Source organism: Trachurus trachurus (genome assembly GCF_905171665.1).
Source record: "Trachurus trachurus genome assembly, chromosome: 16".
Classification (NCBI taxonomy): Eukaryota; Metazoa; Chordata; class Actinopteri; order Carangiformes; family Carangidae; genus Trachurus; species Trachurus trachurus.
Genome location: NC_139902.1, coordinates 6,800,223 through 6,823,045, shown reverse-complemented (window position 1 = coordinate 6,823,045; position 22,823 = coordinate 6,800,223). Strand labels below are relative to the sequence as shown.

Sequence of the window (22,823 nt, the reverse complement as noted above, 5' to 3'; positions counted from 1 at the left end):
TATGGAAATGGTGATGTAGATGGGATACATTTTTAGGAGTTTACAGGGGTCCAAACACAACCCACATTCCTCAGGGAAAGTCATCTGATCCTCTCTCTCGGGAGTCTCCTTTACGACTGACTAGCTACGACGTGAGGCTTAATCAGCTGCTCCCTCCCTCCTCCCTCCAACACGACACCTTGATAAATAAATTCCGTATTCTTCTTGTTTGTTTGTTTTTTCCTTCCTCACATCTGAAGAACTTGTTCAGTGGATCAACAGACCATAACAACCCTTTCCCTTTCGCTTAGACATTCTTGCATATATCATTCAGATTTAGCTTACAAAAAGCAAAATAAACAACATCATTTGGGTACAAAAATAAAATCCAAATTAAAACCTTTAACAGGGCGACACCTGTCATGTGTTTTTTTTTTTCTCATTTTCTCATACAGAGATAGCACAATACATAAGTCACTGGTCACAAAAGTACACCGCAAATAAAGAAAAACAAAACCAAATGAAAAAAAAAAAAAAAGCCACATAGGAAAGAAACCGATCCCGTAGAAGTGTACATCTGTCTTCCTCAACCATTCCAGCCTATGAGCTACGAGAACCACTGGTTTGTTTTTGAAGGCTGGAAGACTGGGGGTGTCAGGTAGACAGAGTGTGTCATCCTCCATCTCTAAAGATGTCTCCATCCATACACCCCCCACTTTACAAATCGCAGCCCTACCAGACTCGCATGTTCCTGACCCCGCTTCTCAAATACAGACTGAAGGGAAAGGGGAGGGGAGGGGAGGGGAGGAGGAGGAGGAGAGGGGGGGAACAGAAATCCAAACCACTGCTCTAAATATCTATATGGATTCATCTGAGCGCGAGTGTGTTTATGTGTGTGTGTGGTTTCTCTCTCGACACGTATGTACTCGTTTGCTAACATATACAGTGTATTCCTGGTTAGGATGTGAACCAGGGGCACTTAAAAGTTGTGTAGCATCCCCCACTGTTTCCTCACCCCTGACCACTAGGGGTCACTCTTTATGTTTAGGATTGGGAGTGGGAGATCTGCTTTTTCTTATAGCGCCATTTCGCCCGCATTTCTCTATTTTTTTTTTTTTTACTCCACTGTATTTACTTTTCCAGCCATCAAAGCTTTAACTCTTTTCCTTCGAGGCAGCTTTCTTTTGAGTTGTTTTTTTTTATTTATTTTTTGCCTTTGGAGACGCAGATACACACAGAGCAAAAGAGTGGGAGAGAGAGAGAGGGAGCGAGTGTTGTGATCGATCAGCTGTTCGCAGCACTGACAGCTACCCCCCTTTTGACCTCTCAGCCGATCTCCTTCCACTGGCGGTAGAACTCCACGATGTTCTTCAGCTCCATGCCCGCCGAGCCCGCCGCCTGCATCGCCGCCTAGCAGGGGAAAAAACATTTGAAATACAAAACTTTAGATAAAACACAACTTTCTATTGAACAGAAAGGAAGAAGAAAAAAGGTCAGTGAAATCAATTGGCCACGGTATGTATTAACTGGGCTGCAACTAACAATCATTCCCATAGCAATGAATCTGCTCATCAACTCTAAGAATAAGAAGAGGCTGACAATGAAAAGTCCTCTTTAGCAGCAATGAACTGTGTGCAAGGGAGAAAGTATACAGTATCTCTCTCTCGTTCCATAAACAACCTTAAAGATGGACATGTCACATCACTTGCCAGCTCACAAGTATGCCTAGGTGTCTTTGATAAGCAAATATTGATCAATAATTAAAAGCCAGGTTCTAATTTCTTCCAACAGTGATTAGCTGAGAAGTAAAAAACTAGAAATGTGCTGTCCCTAAAAAAAGAGGATAAATCAGTCTAGTGGATCTTTCTGAAGAGCTTTATCTATGTCACAAAGATTTCAGTATATATATATAAAAAAAATTACAGCACATTATAGCATCGTTAGTCAATCAGGATCATATTTTCATTTCTAGCTGAATGTTAATAGTAAAAAGTTTGTCTTTACACTCACTAAGAATCTCAGTTTTAAGATGGTTTAGGTCTGTGGAACCTGTATGAACATTTTAAAGAGGAACTATATAAGTCTGGTCCCTTTTTCACTGTTTTGCTAACCCTCCTCCTATGTGCGTCTGTTTACAACAAAGCCGGCCAGAAAGAAATCAACAGAGTGGAAGGTAACGTTATATATCATATATGATGTTACGACGTGTTTGTGTAGTTTTATCTGTCATAAACCAGAGATTACAGGTTACGGGGCGTGTTTGTGCAGAGACGAGAGCTGGGACAACGAGGCGGCGGCCCCGATCTTGCAAAGTTGTTTTTCAGCCAAGAGACGCAATAAGTGGAAGGCAGACAGCCTCCATTCTCCCTTGTAACAAGTTAAGGCATTTATTAAACCATCACAATTACTCCAAAGCTGTTTAATCCAGGTAAAAATGTAGCACAGTTAAGATACAAATCCTACATAGTTCCTCTTTAAATTGACAGAACCTTCACTTCTATCAGTAAATCAGATACTACTACTAATACTGCAAAACCAGGACAGAGCAGTGATGAACACAGTCCATAGATGGCAGCACTGCAGTAAAAACTGAGCAGTTTAACTTGGTTGTGTTTAGGGGAAAAGGGCGGCTCTTGAGTGTCAGTCCATATCAATAATCAAACAAAACGCAGAGTGACTGACCTTCATTGCGGCTGACCGAGTGCAAAGCTCCTCCACTTGATGGCCGGTAAGAATGGTCACCATGCCGGCTGTATCTTCATCCCCGTTGTTCTGGGAGACTGTCAACTGACGACAACTGTCCACCATCTTGTATAGATGCCTAGAAACACAAAAGAAGGACCAGTCAAAGTCTTAGTTCGAGGCCAGCTCAGTGATCCAGTGAGAATGAGAAAAAAAATCAGATCAGAATGGAGGCGAGGTTTTACCAGGCTTCAATGTCCTGTCGTTTCAGTTTATCCCTCTCAAAACTTCGACCCGACTCCTTCTGGCAGCGAATGTACCTATGGAAGGAACCAAGAACATTAAGACAGCCTCTATAACAATGAAGATTTAAGGTGGAAAAGTGAACTTTCACTATTTAAAAAAAAAAACAGATACACACCTGTTGCCTTTGCGAAACTCAGACTCCAGGAAGCGGATGCCGTCCCTTGCACCAGCGTTTTCCTTCTTCAGTCTGTCAAGTCCATCAATCACTGCAACACACAAGTGGTATGGATCAATTACCTGAGCAAACAGGCTGACTCAGCCCAACAGTCTGAATGCAAGTCAGAGATTGACTTTGAATTTTATATCACTGCCAAAACCAGTGTGTTCAGGCTCAGTGCAGTCCAGCACCTCTGAACACATGCAGTGTGAATCACATGTCAGCAAACTGTGAATGCATGTCTGTAATATTCAGGGTTTCTGCAAAGCTCACCAAGCTGAAGTTCTCACTATTCACAGAGGTAAATTTAACACCTGCTGTGTAATAAAGAATTTAAGTATGATGGAAAACAATTAGGAATGAAACTGTCTAGAATTATTCATCATCACAATTTTTCAGTTGATCTCTGCAGCACTGACCTTAATCCCTAAGGATATAATTAAATACATTAGAGGAAGATGAGTGGACTAATCAACTGTAAATGTATTCATTTGTGCAAGGTCACTCAATTTTTGTTGTTGCTAAACTCAATATGTGCATGTTATGAAGTGAAATGTCTCTTAACTTCTGTGGCAGTTGAATAACACAGTAGTGTGTGAGTGAAAACATACAAAAAAGGACAGAATTAGCACTTTGTCCACTATCTGTCCAACTTTTCATTCAAACACAAAATAATGTAGCAGTCAAGAGAAAACAATGAAATTAATTGACATTAACTTTTAGGCTATTTAATATCTTCCAAGGCCTATGTGAAACTTTTAAATGTCTGAAACACTGTTTAATGCTGCCGTCATGTCTAATTTCAAGTAACTGTGTGAGACTGAATTCAAATTTTAGTGAAGAGATGTAGAAGTACTTTTTAAATGCATTTGCACAATCATCCCTTTCTCTCTCTACAGTGAAGTCAGGGATCATGAGAAAAGTCCAGACACACCCCTTGTTCCAGACCACTCGGTGAGGTAAATGTCACAATATGGGCCTGAACCAACCACCTCATCCTCTCCTGCTGCTACAGCGGAGGAGGCAGAGCACTGACCTGTCCGTGGGATGATGATGATGAAGCAGCCGCTGCCGGCCAGCTGCCGGATCAGGTTCAGATGCTGGCAGAGAGCAGCTGTGTCTGGCACCAGGTAGGGGGACATGGACGACTGGGCCTTGGGCTGCTGAAGGCTGCCCTCTAGCTGCGACACCTCCAACTGCAAGGAATCGGACAAAGAGAAACCATCAGCTGCTGATGTGTGATCGATGTACAAGATATACGGGTTTTATGTTGACAGAAACGTGACTATCCCAGGGCTGTTTTAGTGAGATTTAAATGGATGTTGGCTGGCCGATGGCTGCGTCAGCGCTGAGTTGCTGCTCACAGGGAAACACAGACAGGGTAAACAGTCTGGACAGTGATAATGTACAAACCTGTAGTCGGAGCTGGGCCATATCCCTCATTAAGCGATTTCGACGAGCTTCCTCTTCAGCCTGGACAATTACAGATAAAGAGAGGTTGGTTTAACGTCAAATGGGACAGCACGAGTAAGTGATGTTTCAGTTCCAGGCCATTAAACCATCTAAACTCTCTCACAGGGGAATGATCCGGACACTGCTCTGTCAGATGTCACTCACCATTCGGAACTGGGCCTTGGCCTGCTGGACCAGATTATCCTGCTCCGACTGGCTGATGCTGGTGAAGATGCCAGCCTCTGGGTTGAAGTGCAGCACGTTGCCTTGGAGATTTGTGAGGAAGTGGCCAAAACTGCGAATGCAGCAGACCCGCACCACACACTGGAGGAAAGAGATGGAGGAAAGTGTTTCAAAGATTTAGAGCTTTTATATTGTAACAGACTGACTGGATGGTGTCGACACATGTTGGATAATTTGGATGTTTCAGTGCCTACATATGTTAAACATAGATTGTAGATATGTCAGTGCGTTAAAGCTTTTATGTGAACTAGGCAGGTAATGAGGTGTCATTCATGGTGACGAACCCAAGACTTATCACTCCACCCTTCAGCTCTACACAACGTTAAACCCATCTTAGCTCAGTGTTTAAGGTGGTAATGTGTCAGTTAGTGTTGTGGTACTCGAGACCGGTCTTGGTCTTGTCTTGGAATCAACTACATTTTTACTTGATCTTGTTCAAGCTGCAGCGGGATTTTTTTCTCAAGACCAGTCAAGACCACATCTGCAGTGACATCTGCAACTTTAACATAATTCAAATTAACTTTTCTTTTTAGCTGAGGAATGATTTTAATCAGGTCACATCATTATTATGAGTACTGGAATTGAATACAGTAATGGTCTTGAAATTGGTCTGGTTTGGTCTCGGTCTTGGACTTTCCATCTCAGCGAGGAGACGGTTGGTCAGACTCAGGGCTTCAGGTTACAAATATAAGGTTTGAAGATTTTCATTGATCCTGCAAGAAAGCTTTTGGAGTATTGTCCAGTGAGCAATTTTGATATTGGAACTGTTCAGTGTTGCCAAGAAAAAAAACATAAGGACAGGTCTTTTCAAAGTAAGACCAGAATCAGAAAACCTTTATTGTCCCCTGCAAAAAGCAGTGGAAATTCGTTCCGGGTCGTTCTCTACATGCTCTACTATGTGTTGCTAGAATGTCAGACAACAATGGCCCACTGATAAAAACCAACTATCAAAACATGCTGTGTTTGTACAACAAGCTTTAGTTAATTTGTACAGCTGAGCTAATGGGTTTTTCTTAATTCTTGATCCACACTGAATTATCTATAAAAGATGAATCCTGTGTGTGTGTTTACCTCCTGCAGGGGGTTGAGGGAAGGGTTACGATGATTAAAGTCAAGGCGGCGATGGGCTACGCTCAGAGCAGGCAGGTGTCGCAGAGCCAAATCCTCAGGCAGCAGCAGACTCTGGACCAGACCCGGCTGCTCACACTCATTTACCAGCTCGGTCACCTCTGCGTTCAGGCCAAGCTCTGCAAAACACACATGGATATATGAAGAAATGAGCTCAACACTCAGAGCAGAGGCACAAAGAGAAAAAGAAAAGAAATTACACAGGGAGAGAAATATTATGTGAGACATTCTCTGATACAGGTACTACTGCAATTGACTGAATGATTATACTTTTCATTAGAAAACCAGATAATTAGATAACGATATAATAAGGTTCAAATGACATTTATGAGTGATCTCCTTTCTGTCTTTCTTTTACTAAGAAAAAAACGAATGTGATGTAGGGAAAAGGACTATCAAATTTTTTGTTTTAGCATGTAACAGATATCAACCAAAAAAAAACTAAAACTTGAATGTAGAAATCATATTCTTCCCTCTTCAGAGTGTGATGTGCCAGTGACCCATACATTTGTATGTATCACCGTGTCACCTAGTAAAACCAAAAAGTTAAAATCACCATGGCAACTACTGAGGGCAGGTTGACACACAGATGTTCTCTCGTACATTTACCTACTCTGTGTCTGGTTGAGACGGTCTGTGGTGCTGTCAGTTTTCAAATTACTCATTTTACCATTTTGAACATATTTTCAACCATCCTTCTAACAAGATCGCTTTTGCTATTGCTATTGCTTCAACAATATTTTTGAGCTGTCAGTTTTCAATATAGTTGAATAGACTTAGACTAACGTTTCTACTCCTTTTAACCCTTTTAAATCCATTCATCTCTCAGCTTACAAGTTCTACTTCTAGCTTCAGCCCTTTTCAGTATTGCTTCAGCATTCACACACCATTTCTTCAGGAAATGCATTTTCTAGTTAAGAATTAATATACAGCGACAAGAAGAAGAAGGAGAAATGCAACAGATGGTCTGGTCCCTGATGACATCATCAACTCAGTCTGGGATTACATGAAGAGATAGCCGGAAGTGAGACAACCTACCTGCCAAGTGCATTGAAAAACTGCACAAAAGTGTTGTGCACATGGGAAGCCTTTTTTTATTTATGGGCAAAGTCTAGGTGTGGAATATAATGGAACATATTCTTATTTGTCGCGTGGCTGTCACATCCCCTTCACCACTGGCATAGAGTTGTTGCATACCAAACCATTCCAGCTCTACTTCTGTCACAGAACGGTTCTACAATTACATAACATTTTGAGTTTACTGTTCACAGAGTTGGAACAAACGAGTTACGACAGCTTTATCTGGTGATGCGGGTTTGCCAAATCTGACTTGGAACAATTATATGAGCAAGTATCACAGAGGAAAATAAGGCAGATTTATGATGAACCTCAAACCCTGACTGCTGCTGTGGGAAGTATGAATCTCTGTGCAGTGCAGTCCACCAGTAACTCACCAGCCTCGAGTATCTTGCTGCCATCTGGTAGCAGGTTGAGCAGCACAGACAGTCGGTTCCACAAACTTTGAGAACTCTGCGGAGAGAACAGTGGATTACAACTGGCCAAATATTATACACTCCTCCTGAGATGTCGGTGAGCCGCTGCGCCCTTTACCTGAGCACACATGAGGATGATGTCAGTGTTGGTCCTTAGCCAGTCAAGGAAAACCTTCACCACTTGGATCAGCCCCTGATTGGTCAGGATCTCCAGCTTCTCTAGGAGGGTTTTTTCACTATGCACTGACTGAGTGCTGTGCTGGCTTCCTTCTGAGTCAGAGTCCAAATCTGGAGACAAAAAGGATGAGTAAAACTTTGATTTGACATCTTTGTGAATGTATGATACATCTATGTTACTATTTATTCATAGTTGTTGTAACCCTAACCCTGTAATTATGATATGAATGATATGAGCATCAACTTCTTCAGTCTGTTTTTTTTAATAGTTATACTGATGTGTTGTTTCTTATTAATGTAATGAGACTAATTTATACTTTTCTTTATCAATTCTATTCATTTCATATTATTTAAAGGGATAGTTCACCCAAAATTCAAATTTCACTCATCATCTACTCACCCTCATGTCGACTAAGGGCTGGGAGAAGTTTCAGAGTTATCCGTGACTTTTCTGAGTTACAGGGGGTCTCGGCGTAGCAGTGCATGTCCATATAACGGTTGCAAATGGATACCAACTGTCTTCGTAACAAAAAGACACACCAAAAAACATCCAAATACCTCCATGCTGCTTGTATGTAATGTCCGTCTTGTATTGAAGCCCCGAATTGCGAAATTGTCCCGAAAAAAATTAAATAAGTCTATATTTCAAGCTTGTTTTGTAGCGGGAGCTCCTCTTCCCGGTTCATCCAATTTGGACGAACCAGGGTCCGTCCTCTTCCCAGTTTGTCCACATTTGACGAACCCGGAAGAGGAGCTTCGAGAAGCTTCCGCTACAAAACAAGCTTGAAATATAGACTTATTTAATTTTTTTCTGAACAATTTCGCATTTCGGGGCTTCAATACAAGACGGACATTACATACGAGCAGCATGGAGGTATTTGGATGTTTTTTGGTGTGTCTTTTTGTTACGAAGACAATTGGTATCTATTTGCAACCGTTATATGGACATGCACTGCTACGCCGAGACCCCCTGTAACTCAGAGAAGGCACGGATAACTCTGAAACTTCTCCCAGCCCTTAGTCGACATGAGGGTGAGTAGATAATGAGTGAAATTTCAATTTTGGGTGAACTATCCCTTTAAATTGGAAAAAAAAAAAAAATCCACAGATAAACAAACAAAACTACAGATTCAATGTAAAAAAAAAAAAAAAGCACATTACCATGTTCATTGGTTCCATTGGCAGTACCAGGGTTCATGTTAGTGGGTGAATCCCCAGGAGGCGGGGGAGTCTCTTGGGACGGGGGAGCAGAGGCGTCAGTGGGAGTGGGGATACCCGAGGAAGAGGAGGCTTGAGGCCTCAACAGCATGTTACTGAAAGTGGGCGCCAGGCGGAAGCAGCGCTTGGCCTGGAAGAGTTGCGAGGACATGGCCTGGAGGTTGCTGCTGATGCTGGAGTCGCTGGGCGTGAGCGGCCCGTTCGTGGTGGGAGGGGTCTCGCCGTCCCGGTCCGCTCTCTCTTCCTTGGTCTGGTCTTCCTCCTCCTCCTCCTCCTCCTGATGCTCCCGGGCCTGACCCTCCAAGTTGTCCGAGTTCTCCGCGTCTTCCATGTCCTCCAGATCCGAGCGGGACTCCTGGCTGTTCATGTCCGAGTCGGTCTCTACGTCAAACGCCGTCCCTCCTTCCTCCTCCTCTTCCTCGGAGCCGCTGCCCCAGCCTCCCTCCTCGCCCAGAGGGTCCCTCTTGGTCACCTTCCTGACGGAGGAAGGATTGAGGGGCGGTGCCGTCGTGGCGCCTCCTGTCGAGTCGGCGCGGCCTCTCTTCTCCTCGTCCTCGTCTTCGTCTTCTTCGCTCTCAAAGCCTTCGCTGAGGTCGCTCTCGTCCTCTCCGCGGCCGTCCTTGCGGGCGCAGCGGCGTCGGCGGAGTCGAGAGAGGCGGGTGTACTTCTTCTTCTGCCTTTGCTTGTCCTCTTCCGACTTGCGCTGCTCCTCCGCGCTGCTGTGCTTTTTGGCGCTAACCCTTTCGCAGCCATCTCCATCCTTTGCCGCCTCCTCCTCCTCATCCTCTTGCTCCAGGGAGCCGTTCTGCAGAGGCTTCTCATCACACTGATCCGTCGGGGGAGCTGACGGATCCTTAACCTCCGGGTCATCTAGACAGGAGAGGAAACATTCACCGTTTGTGATTGTGAACGACGTTTCTCTGAAATCTTTTGCATTAACAAGATATTTCACATGAAAAAACAAAATGTTCTCCGCTGGGTTATTCCTAAAAGAGTACGTCAGACAGAGTAAATAAATGTGTTCAATTCTTGACAGCCAGCCGAGCCAGGACATGAGTGGGTAAATACATTATAATAAAAGAGGAACTTCACATACGGCTGTAGTTCTCCCAAAAGACTTGAAACCACAAAGAGCACCACTTATATCCTACAAGATGTGGCTGATGAGGACAAATTGGGACTGACGCACTGAACAGGCATTTGGAGTTTTCCTCTGTGGTGACGCGGGAGGATTTTTTTTTTTCTTAGAACATCTAAATGCAGTTGTGAGAATGTTTTTTCTGCACATAAGGAGACAGGGTTCTCCTTCTCTTACCTGTGGCGTCCGTGTGAAGTGGAGGCACCTGGCTCTCCGCTTCCTCCAGCTCAGCCTGCAGCCGGATGTTCACGTGGTTCACCAGGTGGGAGAACAGGGCCAGAGTAAAAGCTATGGATGCGCTGTACTGCTTCGACCCTGAAGACACAATAGACCAACAACAATCATCACCTTTACAGTGGAGATATTAGAGCCATTCTTGTATATTTTGTTTGATTATTATTATCATCATTAATATTATTGAACTGTTTGGATAAGTTTATGTTTTTATTTGACTGTTTAAATATTCATAGTTGTTGATAAGCCACCCCCCAGGAAATGAGGACATAAAACAGGAGAGAGGGACAGGTGTCTCATATGTATACGATTTAAAGGGATAGTTCAACATTTTGGCAAATTGGCCCATTGCCATAATCCCTATAGTCATAGCAGTAGGTTTGTTACCTTTAATTGTCGGTGCAAGCTATTTTTCAAACTCATCAAATACACAATCCAACAACTCCAAAACGCTCCGGTGGACAAGCTGTGACCTGCACATTCACCCCGCTATGAGATAATAACGGAACGTTAGGAGACAGAGTTGTTTTCGAGACAAAACTGAAATAACTGCCCCCACGGGTACGCGCATCAGCGGTTTTGCATGAATTTACCTCGAAAACAACTAACGTTCCGTTGTTATCTCATAGCGTGGTGAATGTGCAGGTCACAACTTGTCCACCAGAGCGTTTTGGAGTTGTTGGATTGTGTATTTGATGAGTTTGATGAGGGAAACCAAGAAATCCCATTAGCCTCCATAGCGTAGCTCTAAGCAGCTCGCAGCTCTGCTTCGCCGTTCTAAAAATATCTTGCACCTACAATTAAAGGTAACGAACCTACTGCTATGACTATAGGGATTATGGCAACAGGCCAATTTGCCAAAATGTTGAACTATCCCTTTAAACAGGAGACGTTTAAGTCGTATACAGCTAAAAACTTATTATGGAATTTTTCATAATTATTCTTATTTGCATATGCTATAGACCGACATGGCCTCTGATATAAAGTGAAAAGACCACCACTACTGTTGCTTTACTACTTGAAAGCTAGAAATAATTATCAAAATAAACACGTACAATCAGCCACAGTCTGGATGAGCTTAACATGTCACTGACCTCCTCTCTTCAGGCTGTGCACCACCATCAGACAAGTTACCACCATCTTGAAGATGAGGGTGTCGGGCAGCACGGGACAGGAGCTGTCGGCGTGCTGCTGCTCCTCCTCTTCCTCGCTGGGGGAGTGGCCAGCACCGCCGTGTGCTGGAGGCGGCAGGTAGAACAGCACCAGGTTGAAGTCCTCCAGCACCGACTGGCAGAGCGACGTCAGCTCCGTCTCCATCAGACTGCACAGACAGAGACACGGGAGGGGAAACAGCACAATGACAATAATTTAATTGATTTATTTGGATCTATTTTATTTGGATCCCCATTAGCTGATACAGTACACATCAACTATTCTTCCTGGGGTTCACTTAAAATATGTATCAATAGGAATACACAATCACAGCATAAGCAAAAACCAAATTAACAAACAAAAATTATCTACAATTAGATTGCTCAAACAATGTACAGTATATAAAAAATTATGTACGACCAATAATTGAAACACATGATCAGATACAGAGACACAAAAACAAAACAAGTACCACTACAAAGCAAAAAATGAAACTAAAATAAAATAAAAAAAGACAAGTGATGTGTTGAAAAAAATACAAGGTAAACACAATTTAACAATGAGAAAAATATAGTGGTTCAAGAGGCTATACAGGTTGACTGTATTATGTGCTCATTCGTGTGGCCTTTTATATTTGCTCATGAAAAGTATAAACACTTTGTCTGGAGAATCACCGTGTTGGGTTCACTGGATTTTCTTCACCTAAGTTCATACTTAACAAATTCAAATATTTGATTGAGTTGTATACAATCAGTGGGTTGGGATTAAAAGTGCAGTGAAAACAAAAGGTTGCTTTAGGTTGTTGCTGCCAGTCAGGCACAAGCTGGCTCACCTGTTCTTGGGCTGCAGCAGGCTCTGGAGGTACATGAAGCTCACCAGGAGGCGCTTAATGTCCTTTGATCTGCAAGAAATTACGCAAACTGATTACACACAATTCCGTCACAGACACACTGTCATAGAGGTGTTAATGAACTAATAACGTTTAAACCTCCTGGTCACAGTTAGAGGTGGTGTTGTACCGGACCTCATTATATTCAGAGTATCTTCTAATAGTCTGACACCTAAGTGCATTTGAACAGAAAAAAAAAACACCTCTCAGTACAACGCCTCCTTTAACTGTGACTTCAGTAATAGACATATAATTGAATTTCCATATGTCTGACAGCCAACAAAAACAAACTCATAAAGAGTCAAGACAGATCTCTGAGCTTACTAAGTAAAGAGGTGCAGAGAGTTTTCATTACAAACACACACCACACCACACCGGAGTCAGTGTGCTTCATGTCAATGAAACAAAACAACATTGTTTTCTGTCCTGGTGGCAAAAGAATTTGTTAATCTTATTTGTTTCATGCACAACAGCATTTCAAATAATCCTGAGTGTAAATGAACAAACAGCCACAGTGTGTCTTAACAAGTAAACCTATTCAAGTGTCTTTGAGAGCTTATTTTAAGTTATTTTGGGGGCATTTTTATTTTATTCTTATTAGATACGACAGTGTAGAGAGAGAGAGACAGACTGAAGGAATGACATGCAGTAAAAATATCGTCTCAGTCGGGAGCTTCAGGGGGCTATGCCAACATTGGACAAGCTCTCACCAATCAACTACCGAGCACCCCATGTCCTTGGCAGCTCTTTAGAAACTATCATGTAAAATTAATCTATAGACCATGAGACAAAAAACCTCCTGAAACATTCCACATCCTACATTTGTATATTTGTCTTTTATTCCTCCTCAACCCCGTTCCATTTGCTGCTTAAACAAACTAATTACCCCACAGGGATCGTCAATCATCTAATCCCTCTGCAGTGAGATGCAGCGTAATCCCACCAGCGGTTAGAGTGCCTTTGTGATTCAAAATGCGACAACATGTCGGTAATTAAACAAAGCCCCAAAAATCAATTGGGGCTGGATCAAAATGACTCGGGGACAGTGGCGAAAGTACCATTAATGCAAGTAATGCCGTTGCATTAGGGCCCGTGGCCAAAAAAGGCCCGCGGTGAACGGTAAAAAAAAAAAAAAAATTAATTAATAAAACATAAAAAAAAAAGTATCAATTGGTGGTATAGGCTACTGTATTAAATCATCTTGGCTTTTACATCATTACTGTAATTCATTAACGTTATTCTGGATTATGAACATGCGCGCGGGCATAGCCGGTGACAGGACAGTTCTCCTGTTGTCGGCAACGCGGCGGCGCAGCGTCGTCCCTGACCGTCTCTCCCTGTCTCTTTCTCTCTGTGTCTCTGAGCAGTGACACGTTCAGCACCGAGACAGCGGACAGCGCTGTCACTCACTCAGGGCCCCGGTCCAGATGGAAACGGCTTTTTTGAATCTGGATAAATACTTTATCAGATCGGCATCGCGTCCAGATGGACGGCGTTTTCGGGGGGGGGGGGGGGGGGGGGTGAAAACGGTATTTTTTTTAAACGTGTCCCAGAGTGGGAAAATCAGAAAACGCCGCCCCAGCGTATCCGTCTGGACGGCCAAAACAGATTTTTTCTAAAACGATAATGTCATGCCCCCCACCACTGTACCTGTATCCTGAGACACACACACACACACACCGCTGCAGCAGGCGACACATTGGACGTAACAACAGCGGCCGACTCCCGTCGCGTCGCTCAGACGCTGCGGCTGAATCACACCTGTTTAATCATCAGTGATATTTACTCTGACACAACTCCCTGTCAACATTTAATCCCAAATTTGAGTTTGAATACAGCAGGGGACTTTTCCATCTTCTTCTCTGTCTTTAGTGTTTATGTGTGCGCCACACACGCTCCACACAGGCCTGAAGTAGCCTATACTACAGTCTAACACCCCCCCCCGTTATTATTATAGGGCCCGCAAATTTTTTTTTTGCATTAGGGCCCGTAGCAGACAACTTTCGCCACTGCTCGGGGATGTCGGTACAGTAAAGACAAAAACATTCTGCTTATTTCAAAACTGAGCAACCAGTGAAAACCAGTAGTGATACCACTGCTGTCCAGACAGAGCCAGCAAGGATGGAGCCCAAAATGAATTCATACGTCAAAGATTCTACAAGAATTAATTAAAGCAATTTATACATATTTACACATAACAAAACATTCCTAATCTAAAATTTGACTTGTCATACAATATGAACTGGATTAATCAGTTTACCGAACAGCCCAGACATCATCCACACCCTCCTCACCCTCACCTTTGTCGAGATGGAGACAGCTTTTTCATTTCCTGCTTCTTTACTTGATGGTACATCTTGGCAGCTTTGTCAAATAGGCGCTTCAGGTTGCCGTAGGCGCCCTCGAAGGGGGCATCTGATTGGATGCTAAGCACAGATAGATTATCTGTTAAGATGTGTACCTTATCAGATTTGGTTCAATTTCCAATATGACTTGAAATGGCACATGAGGGTTCCTCACCAGCGTAGGTAGTAGTAGGTTGCTTCAACGTTGTAGAACTTGCTCCCTGCCAGTGTGCCCAGTTGGTTGAAGGGCATTCCTGCAGATGGTGGGTGAAGCATTAAGTAAATAAATTCACATTTATCTTTAGAGTGGTCTGAGGTGAACAACTGAGAATCATTAGCTAATGTAAAAAATTAAGATAATGTTGCAGTGATAAAAGACAAGACCACAAATGACTTCAATAGCAGTATAGAAGTGCTCCTTTTAATGAAAAGTAACCATTATGATGTAGCAGAAGCTGGAGGTGCTGTCTCATAATGAAAACATATTAAGAGAGAGTGAAAACTGCTGGCATCAAATATCTGACCAAGTTGTACCATTTATTTTTCACTGCTATAATCATATGTATTAGATGGAGAGGTACAGGGAAGATGGTGTTTAAACAAAAAACTACACTTTTTTTTTTTTAATTTACCATGCATTTTTCATTTCCTCTTTTTCCTAACAATGGAATGAAGTGATCAAATTACTGGTATTTATGATTTGTGGAAAAGGGTTGGGATTCAATAAGCACAGCTTCTTCTCACTCATTTATGAATATGTATGATTATGCTTTTGTGTTTTTGTTTCCAATTGTTGTTCCTCAACTTGTTTATGCTATTTACATATGAAGGAACAAACTGAAATTGTCCGTTATTTTGAAATAAATATATATATATATAAAAAAGAAAAAGTAATGTATTTATGCCCTTCAATGTTACTGCAAGAGCATAAAAACAAGAAGCACCTCTAGAGGGAGCCAGGCTGGCCCTCTCCAGTCTTCATGCTAAGCTAATCTGCTGCTCCTTGAAGCATTTTACTATGCAGAGACAACAGTGACCTGAGGGATGTGAACAAGTCCCAACCTCCAAGTTCCCAAGTGAGTTAAATAGTTTTGATCATCACATTGTTCCACAATAATATAAAAAAAAAGAATTATTATTATTAATCAGTGTCCATTCTTTCTTTTTCTATTGAACAAATGGGTTTAACATTTTTGCTATTGTTATTATCTAAAGAATCCCACCTACCGGTAATTTAAATTATATTTCAAACTCAATGTTCCTGACGTTCTCCGCCGGTTCTCCTCAACAACGGGAGCAGCAAAGTGCTGTGTTAAGAATTTTGCACGTCACTCACCCACATGCGGCATGACAGACAGGGCCTGGTGGTAAAACCTCTCTGCCAGCTGCTCGGCCTCCACTCCAGCAAGCTCATTCTGGTAACGAGCTGCAGGGGAAAGAACATAAAAAGACACATGATAATATGAGAAACAAGAGAACAGATACAGTGGTCTTGGTCATGAAATCTATAGGAGCACAGGACCATAACAGAAAAGGTGTAGGATGATAGAGATAATGGATCTCAAGTTATTTCAGAAATGTCCAGTTGCAAATGAATGACTCCCGTATATTTCTACAATGTTCAGATAAATGATGTATAACCAAAAAAACAATCTCTGTATCGAAGTCTTACAGCACTGTGCCAATTAAACACTTAAGCTAAGCCAAAATTTCCCACGCTGAATCAGACACACATGCTGTCTCACACCTCTACAAGCTGGTTAAAAGAGATGAATCAATTGCATATTCTATAAGCGTGTTATTACCTAGATCTCCAAGGTAGACCAGACAGCGATGACAGGCCATCTGTGCCCACTCCATCTCCTTAGGGGTGGCTGACACGGGTTTCTTTCGGCCTGCGGGGAACAATTACACAATGTATTATTTTTTTTCCATTTCAAGCATTTGGTTGATGCACTTACCCAGAATGACTTGGAGTTATGTAACAACAGAACCAGCTTAAATTCCAGCAAAGCAATAGTGAGAGAGGAGCCTGAATGTTAGATATTCCTTTGTCCTGATAAGATTAAATTATACTTTGTGCAGGAAGACAGGATTACAGACCCCGTTATGTCTAAAAACACAGACACCTGCTGGTTTTGTCGTCTCTCACAAGAGACTGGCTGCTCCACATATTTGTCTGCTTTGCATAGTCCAGGGGGAAACACTGACACTTGACACGACATTCAAACAATGGACACACAAACAGGCAAAGGTGTGATAACACGGAGGAGTCTGAACAGAGGGCATTGTAAAACCAGCTGTAATTCAAGGCTGACCTTTAACCCCGTGGATGATTTAGCGAGGTTGTGCGGTTTAGATATTAAATCCACAAGTTTGAGAACAAACAGAAAACACAGGAAAGAAAAATGAATGGAGCAAAAAAGGTAAAAGAAAAGTCTATTAGTTTGTGGATTTGGGTTCATTTCTTAATTTAAACTTAATAATCAACTAAAACAAACTAGTAAACCTTTTCTTCAGGCAATATTGGATTTGATATAGTAAGGAAAAGCCTTGTTAACAATGGGGTTGTTCCATTCATGTCTCTGAGTGAGCCATGTCACTGAAGCAACATTTGACTATTTACATCTGTATTTTATTTGGTGTGAAAGGTTAAATGTCCTCGATGACAAAGGCTGTCCAAGTGATCAACATTTTACCAAGGGACTTATCAAATATATGGATGAATATGTGTTTTGCGCAACTGACCAATCAGTGGGTCTGTGACGTGGGTCCAGTCGATGCAGTCCTGCAGCTCCAGCTGGTAATGCGACTGAATGTAGAGCAGTAGGTGCTGGTAGAAACCCACACCGGCGATCAAGTGTGTACGGTAGGCGCACTCCAGAGCGCTGCGGCTGTGGATGTGCTACGGTGGAGGAAAGAGAAACAAATACAAAAAACTCACGAGAATGCTAATACTAAGCACACTATTCGTTAAAGCATAGAAAACTGATGCATGAGCATTTAAAGGTCACATTAAATGCAGATAAAGAATTGTTCAAATTTAAAATGACGAGAAAAAATTACTTCTCAAATCTTGTCAGAATTGAGGTTTTTGCATTTTAAGAAGAGACTTCTTAAATCAATAATAAAGTATATAATATAAAGTCAACATATAAACAACCAATATCCTGATTCAAGCACTAAAATCTCTATAACTTAAAGCAGATATCAGCTTCACGGCCGTTTCGGCTAATGCTGCGTTCAAGGCAGGCTTTTGAAACCGTAAGTTACAGCTTCAAGTCACAACTACGACTTGGTAGCGTTCCAGGTAACCCGTAGCTCGTGTTTTTACCATCCTGTTGTCTGTGAAAGTTCCCTATAACGGCCACTCGTAACTTCTGACCCGTGAACTCGTACCAGATCGAACTGGTATGACTTCACAGGAAGGAAAAACACAAAGTACGAGTTTCTTCGAACGCACCATGAGTTAGCAGCCCCCGCCCTTGTCAGGCATCAATTGGTCCTCGTGCTACGTCACCACATTCACGCGCATCCCTTGGCTGCACACACAGCCCTTCATGCCGTTCTCTCTCCTCATTGGATAACACTTGTATCCCACAAGGAAAATTTTCTCCTCGGGTTACAGCAGAGCAGAGTGACGGAGAGACTCGTGTTTAGGCTGAAATACTTCATGTAAGTGATTGCTGACGGAAAATAGGACTATTTAGGACTTATATTAACAAAAACATTCCACTGATATCTGCTTTAAGCCTGCTCTCTTTTTGGCCACTTTAAGGCAGCAAAAAAGTTGTGAAGTTGTGAGACAAAAGTTACAACTACATGTTACATAACATTACATAACATAACATTTGCATTCATTTGGAGTCCACCTGATGATTCAAGGCCAATATTCACTGTCTAGTCTGCTTCTTTTGCTCTGTTTTTTGTGTTTGCCCAGCCCTGACAGGAACGTCTGGCTCTTTAGCTGCTAAACGCTCCAATATATTTACTAGTGAGATGGTGTGAGGGGATGATGAGTTTGGCACCGAGGGTTTTCTCAAAAAACAGCTGCCTGATGTAGCTGAAAACGATACCGAGAGTAAAGTGAGTGTGAAGGTGCGGGCTGTTGTGAAGCTTCACATAATAATTCTCTGTAAGTTCCTCTATCACACTGTTCAATATTCACAAGCATCATTCTTATTGCATAATTTGTCTGACACACGAGTTGCACCTTTTTATAACAACCAACCAGCAGAGACTACATATGATCATGGTGTTAAGGGCTTTAATGTGTCGGTCCAGTTTTTTTAACATGTGCACTGGGACGGCCCATGCAAATCATGTACACACTCTTGGTATTTCACGGGCTAGTGACCACAAAACAGCAGATGTGGGGTTAGAGTTGACCTTTGTGCAGAAGCTGAGGTGACGGGCCAGTTAACGAGCTAAAAAGTGGTTTGCTAACACGCAACAGGAAGTCACGGGCAGTTACCTTCTTGTTGGTCTTGATGACCTGGATGACCTCATAGTAAACCTTCCTCCAGAGCAGCTCCTCAGCCTTACGGCCGTAGTCCACAGGGTGGAGGAACATCAGCTTCACACAAAGCTCCCGCAGCCTGGAAACACACAGGAAGAAAAACAGACACACGTGTGCATGAGCGTAGGAGGCGGTTGGGTGAGGTCACCAGTTTGACGAGACAGGAGTGACAGCACACAGCCATCCCTACTTTGACATATAGGCGGTTAATTAATGAGTGAATCAAAAGAAAACTATTCGGAAGTTGTACTGACATTAATAACTTTTGGACAGAAGCCAATATTTACAGGTTTGAGTCATACTCTTCATGACAGTGGACCAAACATACAGTCAGCTGCCAGTTTATTAGACACACCTGTACTAACAGGTGCAGTTAAACACACCAGGCCTGCAATAAATTCTACCCTCATAAACTTCATCATGTTCAACTTTTTTGTTGACCATCTTACAGGTGTTTAGCCAACCACGGGTCACTATGGAAGATGTAGTTTGTGGTACTGTTGTATTGTATTATGTTTTATATTATTATTATTATTATTATTATTAGTAGTAGTAGTAGTAGTAGTAGTAGTATCATTATTTTGTCCACCTCATTTACAGGTGCATCTCAATGAATTAGAAAAGTTTCCAGTGGTTCAAGTCGAATAGCACCAACCAAGTATTCAGAAGGTCAACATTACATTTCCATATTAAAAATGCTTTTTTAAATTGGTCTTTTGTAATATTCAAATTGTTTGAGATACTGAAGTTTGGGTCTTCACTAGATGTAAGCCATAACCATTAGAAACAAAAGAAATTAAATAAATGAAAACATGAAATGTTTCATTCTGTTTGTAATGGATCTATATAATGTATTTCTGTATTGCATTTGCATTACTGACATAAACAAACTTTTCTATGCTATTCTAAATCATTGAGATGCACCTGTATATGTGCATATGCTAAGTAAAGGAGATAACCGAGTGCAAATTCAGGTTCAGGACCATCGATGAGTAACAAGACAGAAAGAAAGACATTTCAACACATCACTTTGAGCTCTTTCCACAATTGTTTGACATTTCAAAGACAAAGCAGATAAATCAACAATAAAAATAATCATTGGTTGCAGCACTGCTTGACAGACACCGCATCAACTATAACTGATAATTCTGGCACTAATGGACAAAAGATAATAACTTATGCATCACCAAGAAGCCTGTGTGACTCACATGATCTGTGTCAACTGATTCATAAGTCAGAGTCATTCGCCAGAATATTGTGAAATCTCAGTTCGCATTTCATGGATGCAGCCAGTGACAAGATCATGTTAATGCAGCTAGGCAAGTAGAGGCAGTACTTCTCTTTTATCTCTATCTCTGTACTTGGGTCTTCCATTCTGCAATGCCAGAGAGGACAAGATAAAAACAATAACAAATGTATGACTACAGAGTTCTCAGTCTGAACTATAGACAGGTGTAAAATCATCTGAAGGCAATGGGATATGGTTGATCCAAAATGCATTGTCTCTGAGCATTGTGAGATTAGATAACATCTCATCTCAGTCTCTCTGACATGACATTAATCATGTCATGTCTCTCACATTTACCTCCAAGTTCCTCTTTCTCTCTTTGAGCTTTCTGTTTGCTGATTATGCAGATAAACACAGCGATCCTGTTCCCAGTAGTATGAGTAAAGTGATATGTTTATCTTATCTCATCATACAGAGATCACAGTTTCTCAGTGGGAGATAGTATCACCAGTTGAGTTGTCTCTGTGACCTGGATGTACGGTAACAGGGGCTTGTGAAATTAATAAGGGGCACTGAGCATCTCTCTGAAAAAAGCAAAACAGAGACTCAGTCATGTCAGCTATTTTTTTTTTTTTAACACACACACACACACACACACACACACTGGATGGACATACTTGTTGCGAAGGCTGATGTTCTCCGGCTTGAAGACCTCTCTGTAGGATGCTTTACTGCCGATGATGACATCCAGTTTGTGCACAGACTCCACAACAGCCCTGGGTGACGATGGGAAATGAGACAGCATCAGCACATTGTCACAAGGCTAAACATTTACAAGTCGATAAGGGATGTCAGGAGCTAGCCACTAAAAAATCCCTTCCGTTTCATTTCTCAGGAACAAAGACTGTGGTGGCAAATGCAGCAAACCTCTCTAAATGACACTGTCAGGTTAAGGCAGCATGTTAGGCCAGTCTTCGTTGGCCTGACAGGTCCCTGACCAGAGCAATTAGTGAAATGTGTCTTACAAAGCGTTGAGTTTAGCACAATAACGTCCACTTAGCACCTTGGTTAGCTCGGGGGAAACGGCCTCGCCAACTTACCTGTAAAGCCGCTTGATGAGAAGGACTTTCGCCTCTGGCTCGCTGTCCTGCCCCGGTCCACTCATATTAGCGACTGTCCGGTTGTTTGATCACCCGCTCCAGCGTCCAGCCTCCGTTTTCCTCCTGCCCCCCCGACTCACTCGGGTTTGTTCCCCGGCGGTGACAACCGTGTTGATAACCAGCTAGCGCTAGCTACCAAGGTAGCGTTAGCTCTCTGCCCCTTCTCTCCGAGTCTCTTTCGTTTCTTGTGTCCTTTGGCAAGTCCCCCTCTACCCATCCGCTCTGAACCCGGGTAGGAGGGGGTGCCCGGTAGTGAACGCTCTTCCTGGTCAGCTAAAACGCTCTGATAAGCTCCTTGTGTTGTTCCCCGTACCAGCCATTGCTACGAAGGCGGCCATTATTCCTATCAGGCAGTGACCGCCTGAGTATCGCGAGACTAAAGAATATACTCACGGGATTACATTGGGGGTTGCCAGGTAACGTAAAAAACCCTCTTTGCCGAAAATCTTCATTAAAAACCCGCCTACCCACAATTAAAAAAAGAAGGGGAAAACATCTCAATAAAGAAATATACATAAATATGATTAGGACGAAAACCAAGCAATCAAGCAATTATATTCATGATGCTGGCACTAAATTAAGATGAATCAGTTTTGAGAAAGGATGAAGTCTTCACTTTTTGTCAAAGGTTTTGTTTCATCAAATGGACATTTTTATCCTATATTTACAATGATCATAGCCTATTATATTCAGTCCAATAATTATTTTCCACACTAAGTAACATGTTGAATGAGTTAGGCTATAGCCTTTGGCAAGCTGTCAATCAAATGACTGATTTATTATTAAATTATTGAATACAAAACTGACAAAGCCCCTGTGCATAATAGGTCACTCAGACTGGTGTGCCTTTTCTCATTCTGCTATATTATATTTGTGGTTGAATGTAACTTGTACTTGAACTTACTTCATTCATTTCGTGCTTTTTAATGCTTTGATGATATAGGCTACTTTTGCAAATATTGCACTTTTCACTGCACTGCAATTCTTTGACAGAAATTAATATTACTTTGCAGAGGTACAATATTATTGGAAAACATAATCCACAAATAAATTCTGATGTAATATTAGAAAATCAAGTAGTGACAGCACTACCTCTCGGCTGCACCAATAAAGTGATCCCTATGTATTAACAGGTAATATAATATAATTGGCTACGTATATCAGTATGAGATAAATCAGTAAATCTCTTACTTTTAGTACTTCCAGTTTATTTTAATGTTGGTGTCATTCCTGTGTTTGCCAACAGAGGTCTATAAAGATCTAAGATTATTTAATACAACTGCAGTGTTGAAGTCATAAAGAAATGACATTTTGAGAGATGCT

The 22,823-nt window shown here is 42.0% G+C and overlaps 1 protein-coding gene across 1 annotated transcript; it reads right to left on the bottom strand.

Annotated features, from left to right (window-relative positions):
- Positions 1 to 207: 207 nt before the first annotated feature.
- Positions 208 to 21,853, bottom strand: smg5 (SMG5 nonsense mediated mRNA decay factor). Its single transcript, XM_083990490.1, has 22 exons — positions 21,441 to 21,853; positions 21,018 to 21,116; positions 19,068 to 19,191; positions 17,342 to 17,498; positions 16,399 to 16,488; positions 15,930 to 16,019; positions 14,769 to 14,847; positions 14,549 to 14,674; positions 12,192 to 12,260; positions 11,302 to 11,528; positions 10,151 to 10,288; positions 8,779 to 9,705; positions 7,559 to 7,728; positions 7,402 to 7,477; positions 5,891 to 6,066; positions 4,742 to 4,900; positions 4,538 to 4,597; positions 4,161 to 4,320; positions 3,083 to 3,173; positions 2,907 to 2,981; positions 2,662 to 2,800; positions 208 to 1,389 (listed from the first exon to the last, which is right to left on the bottom strand). The coding sequence occupies exons 1-22, from the start codon at positions 21,503 to 21,505 to the stop codon at positions 1,306 to 1,308; spliced, it is 3,381 nt and encodes a 1,126-aa protein (XP_083846616.1). The 5' UTR covers positions 21,506 to 21,853; the 3' UTR covers positions 208 to 1,305.
- Between the last annotated feature and the right edge of the window lie 970 nt (positions 21,854 to 22,823).

Coding starts and splice junctions, on each gene's coding strand:
- smg5 (XM_083990490.1), bottom strand. CDS start 21,505: ATGAGTGGACCGGGGCAGGACAGCGAGCCAGAGGCGAAAGTCCTTCTC. Junction 17,499..19,067: donor TCATCAAGACCAACAAGAAG/GTAACTGCCCGT, acceptor CCTCCACCGTAG/CACATCCACAGCCGCAGCGC. Junction 14,848..15,929: donor GTCTGTCATGCCGCATGTGG/GTGAGTGACGTG, acceptor CACCATCTGCAG/GAATGCCCTTCAACCAACTG.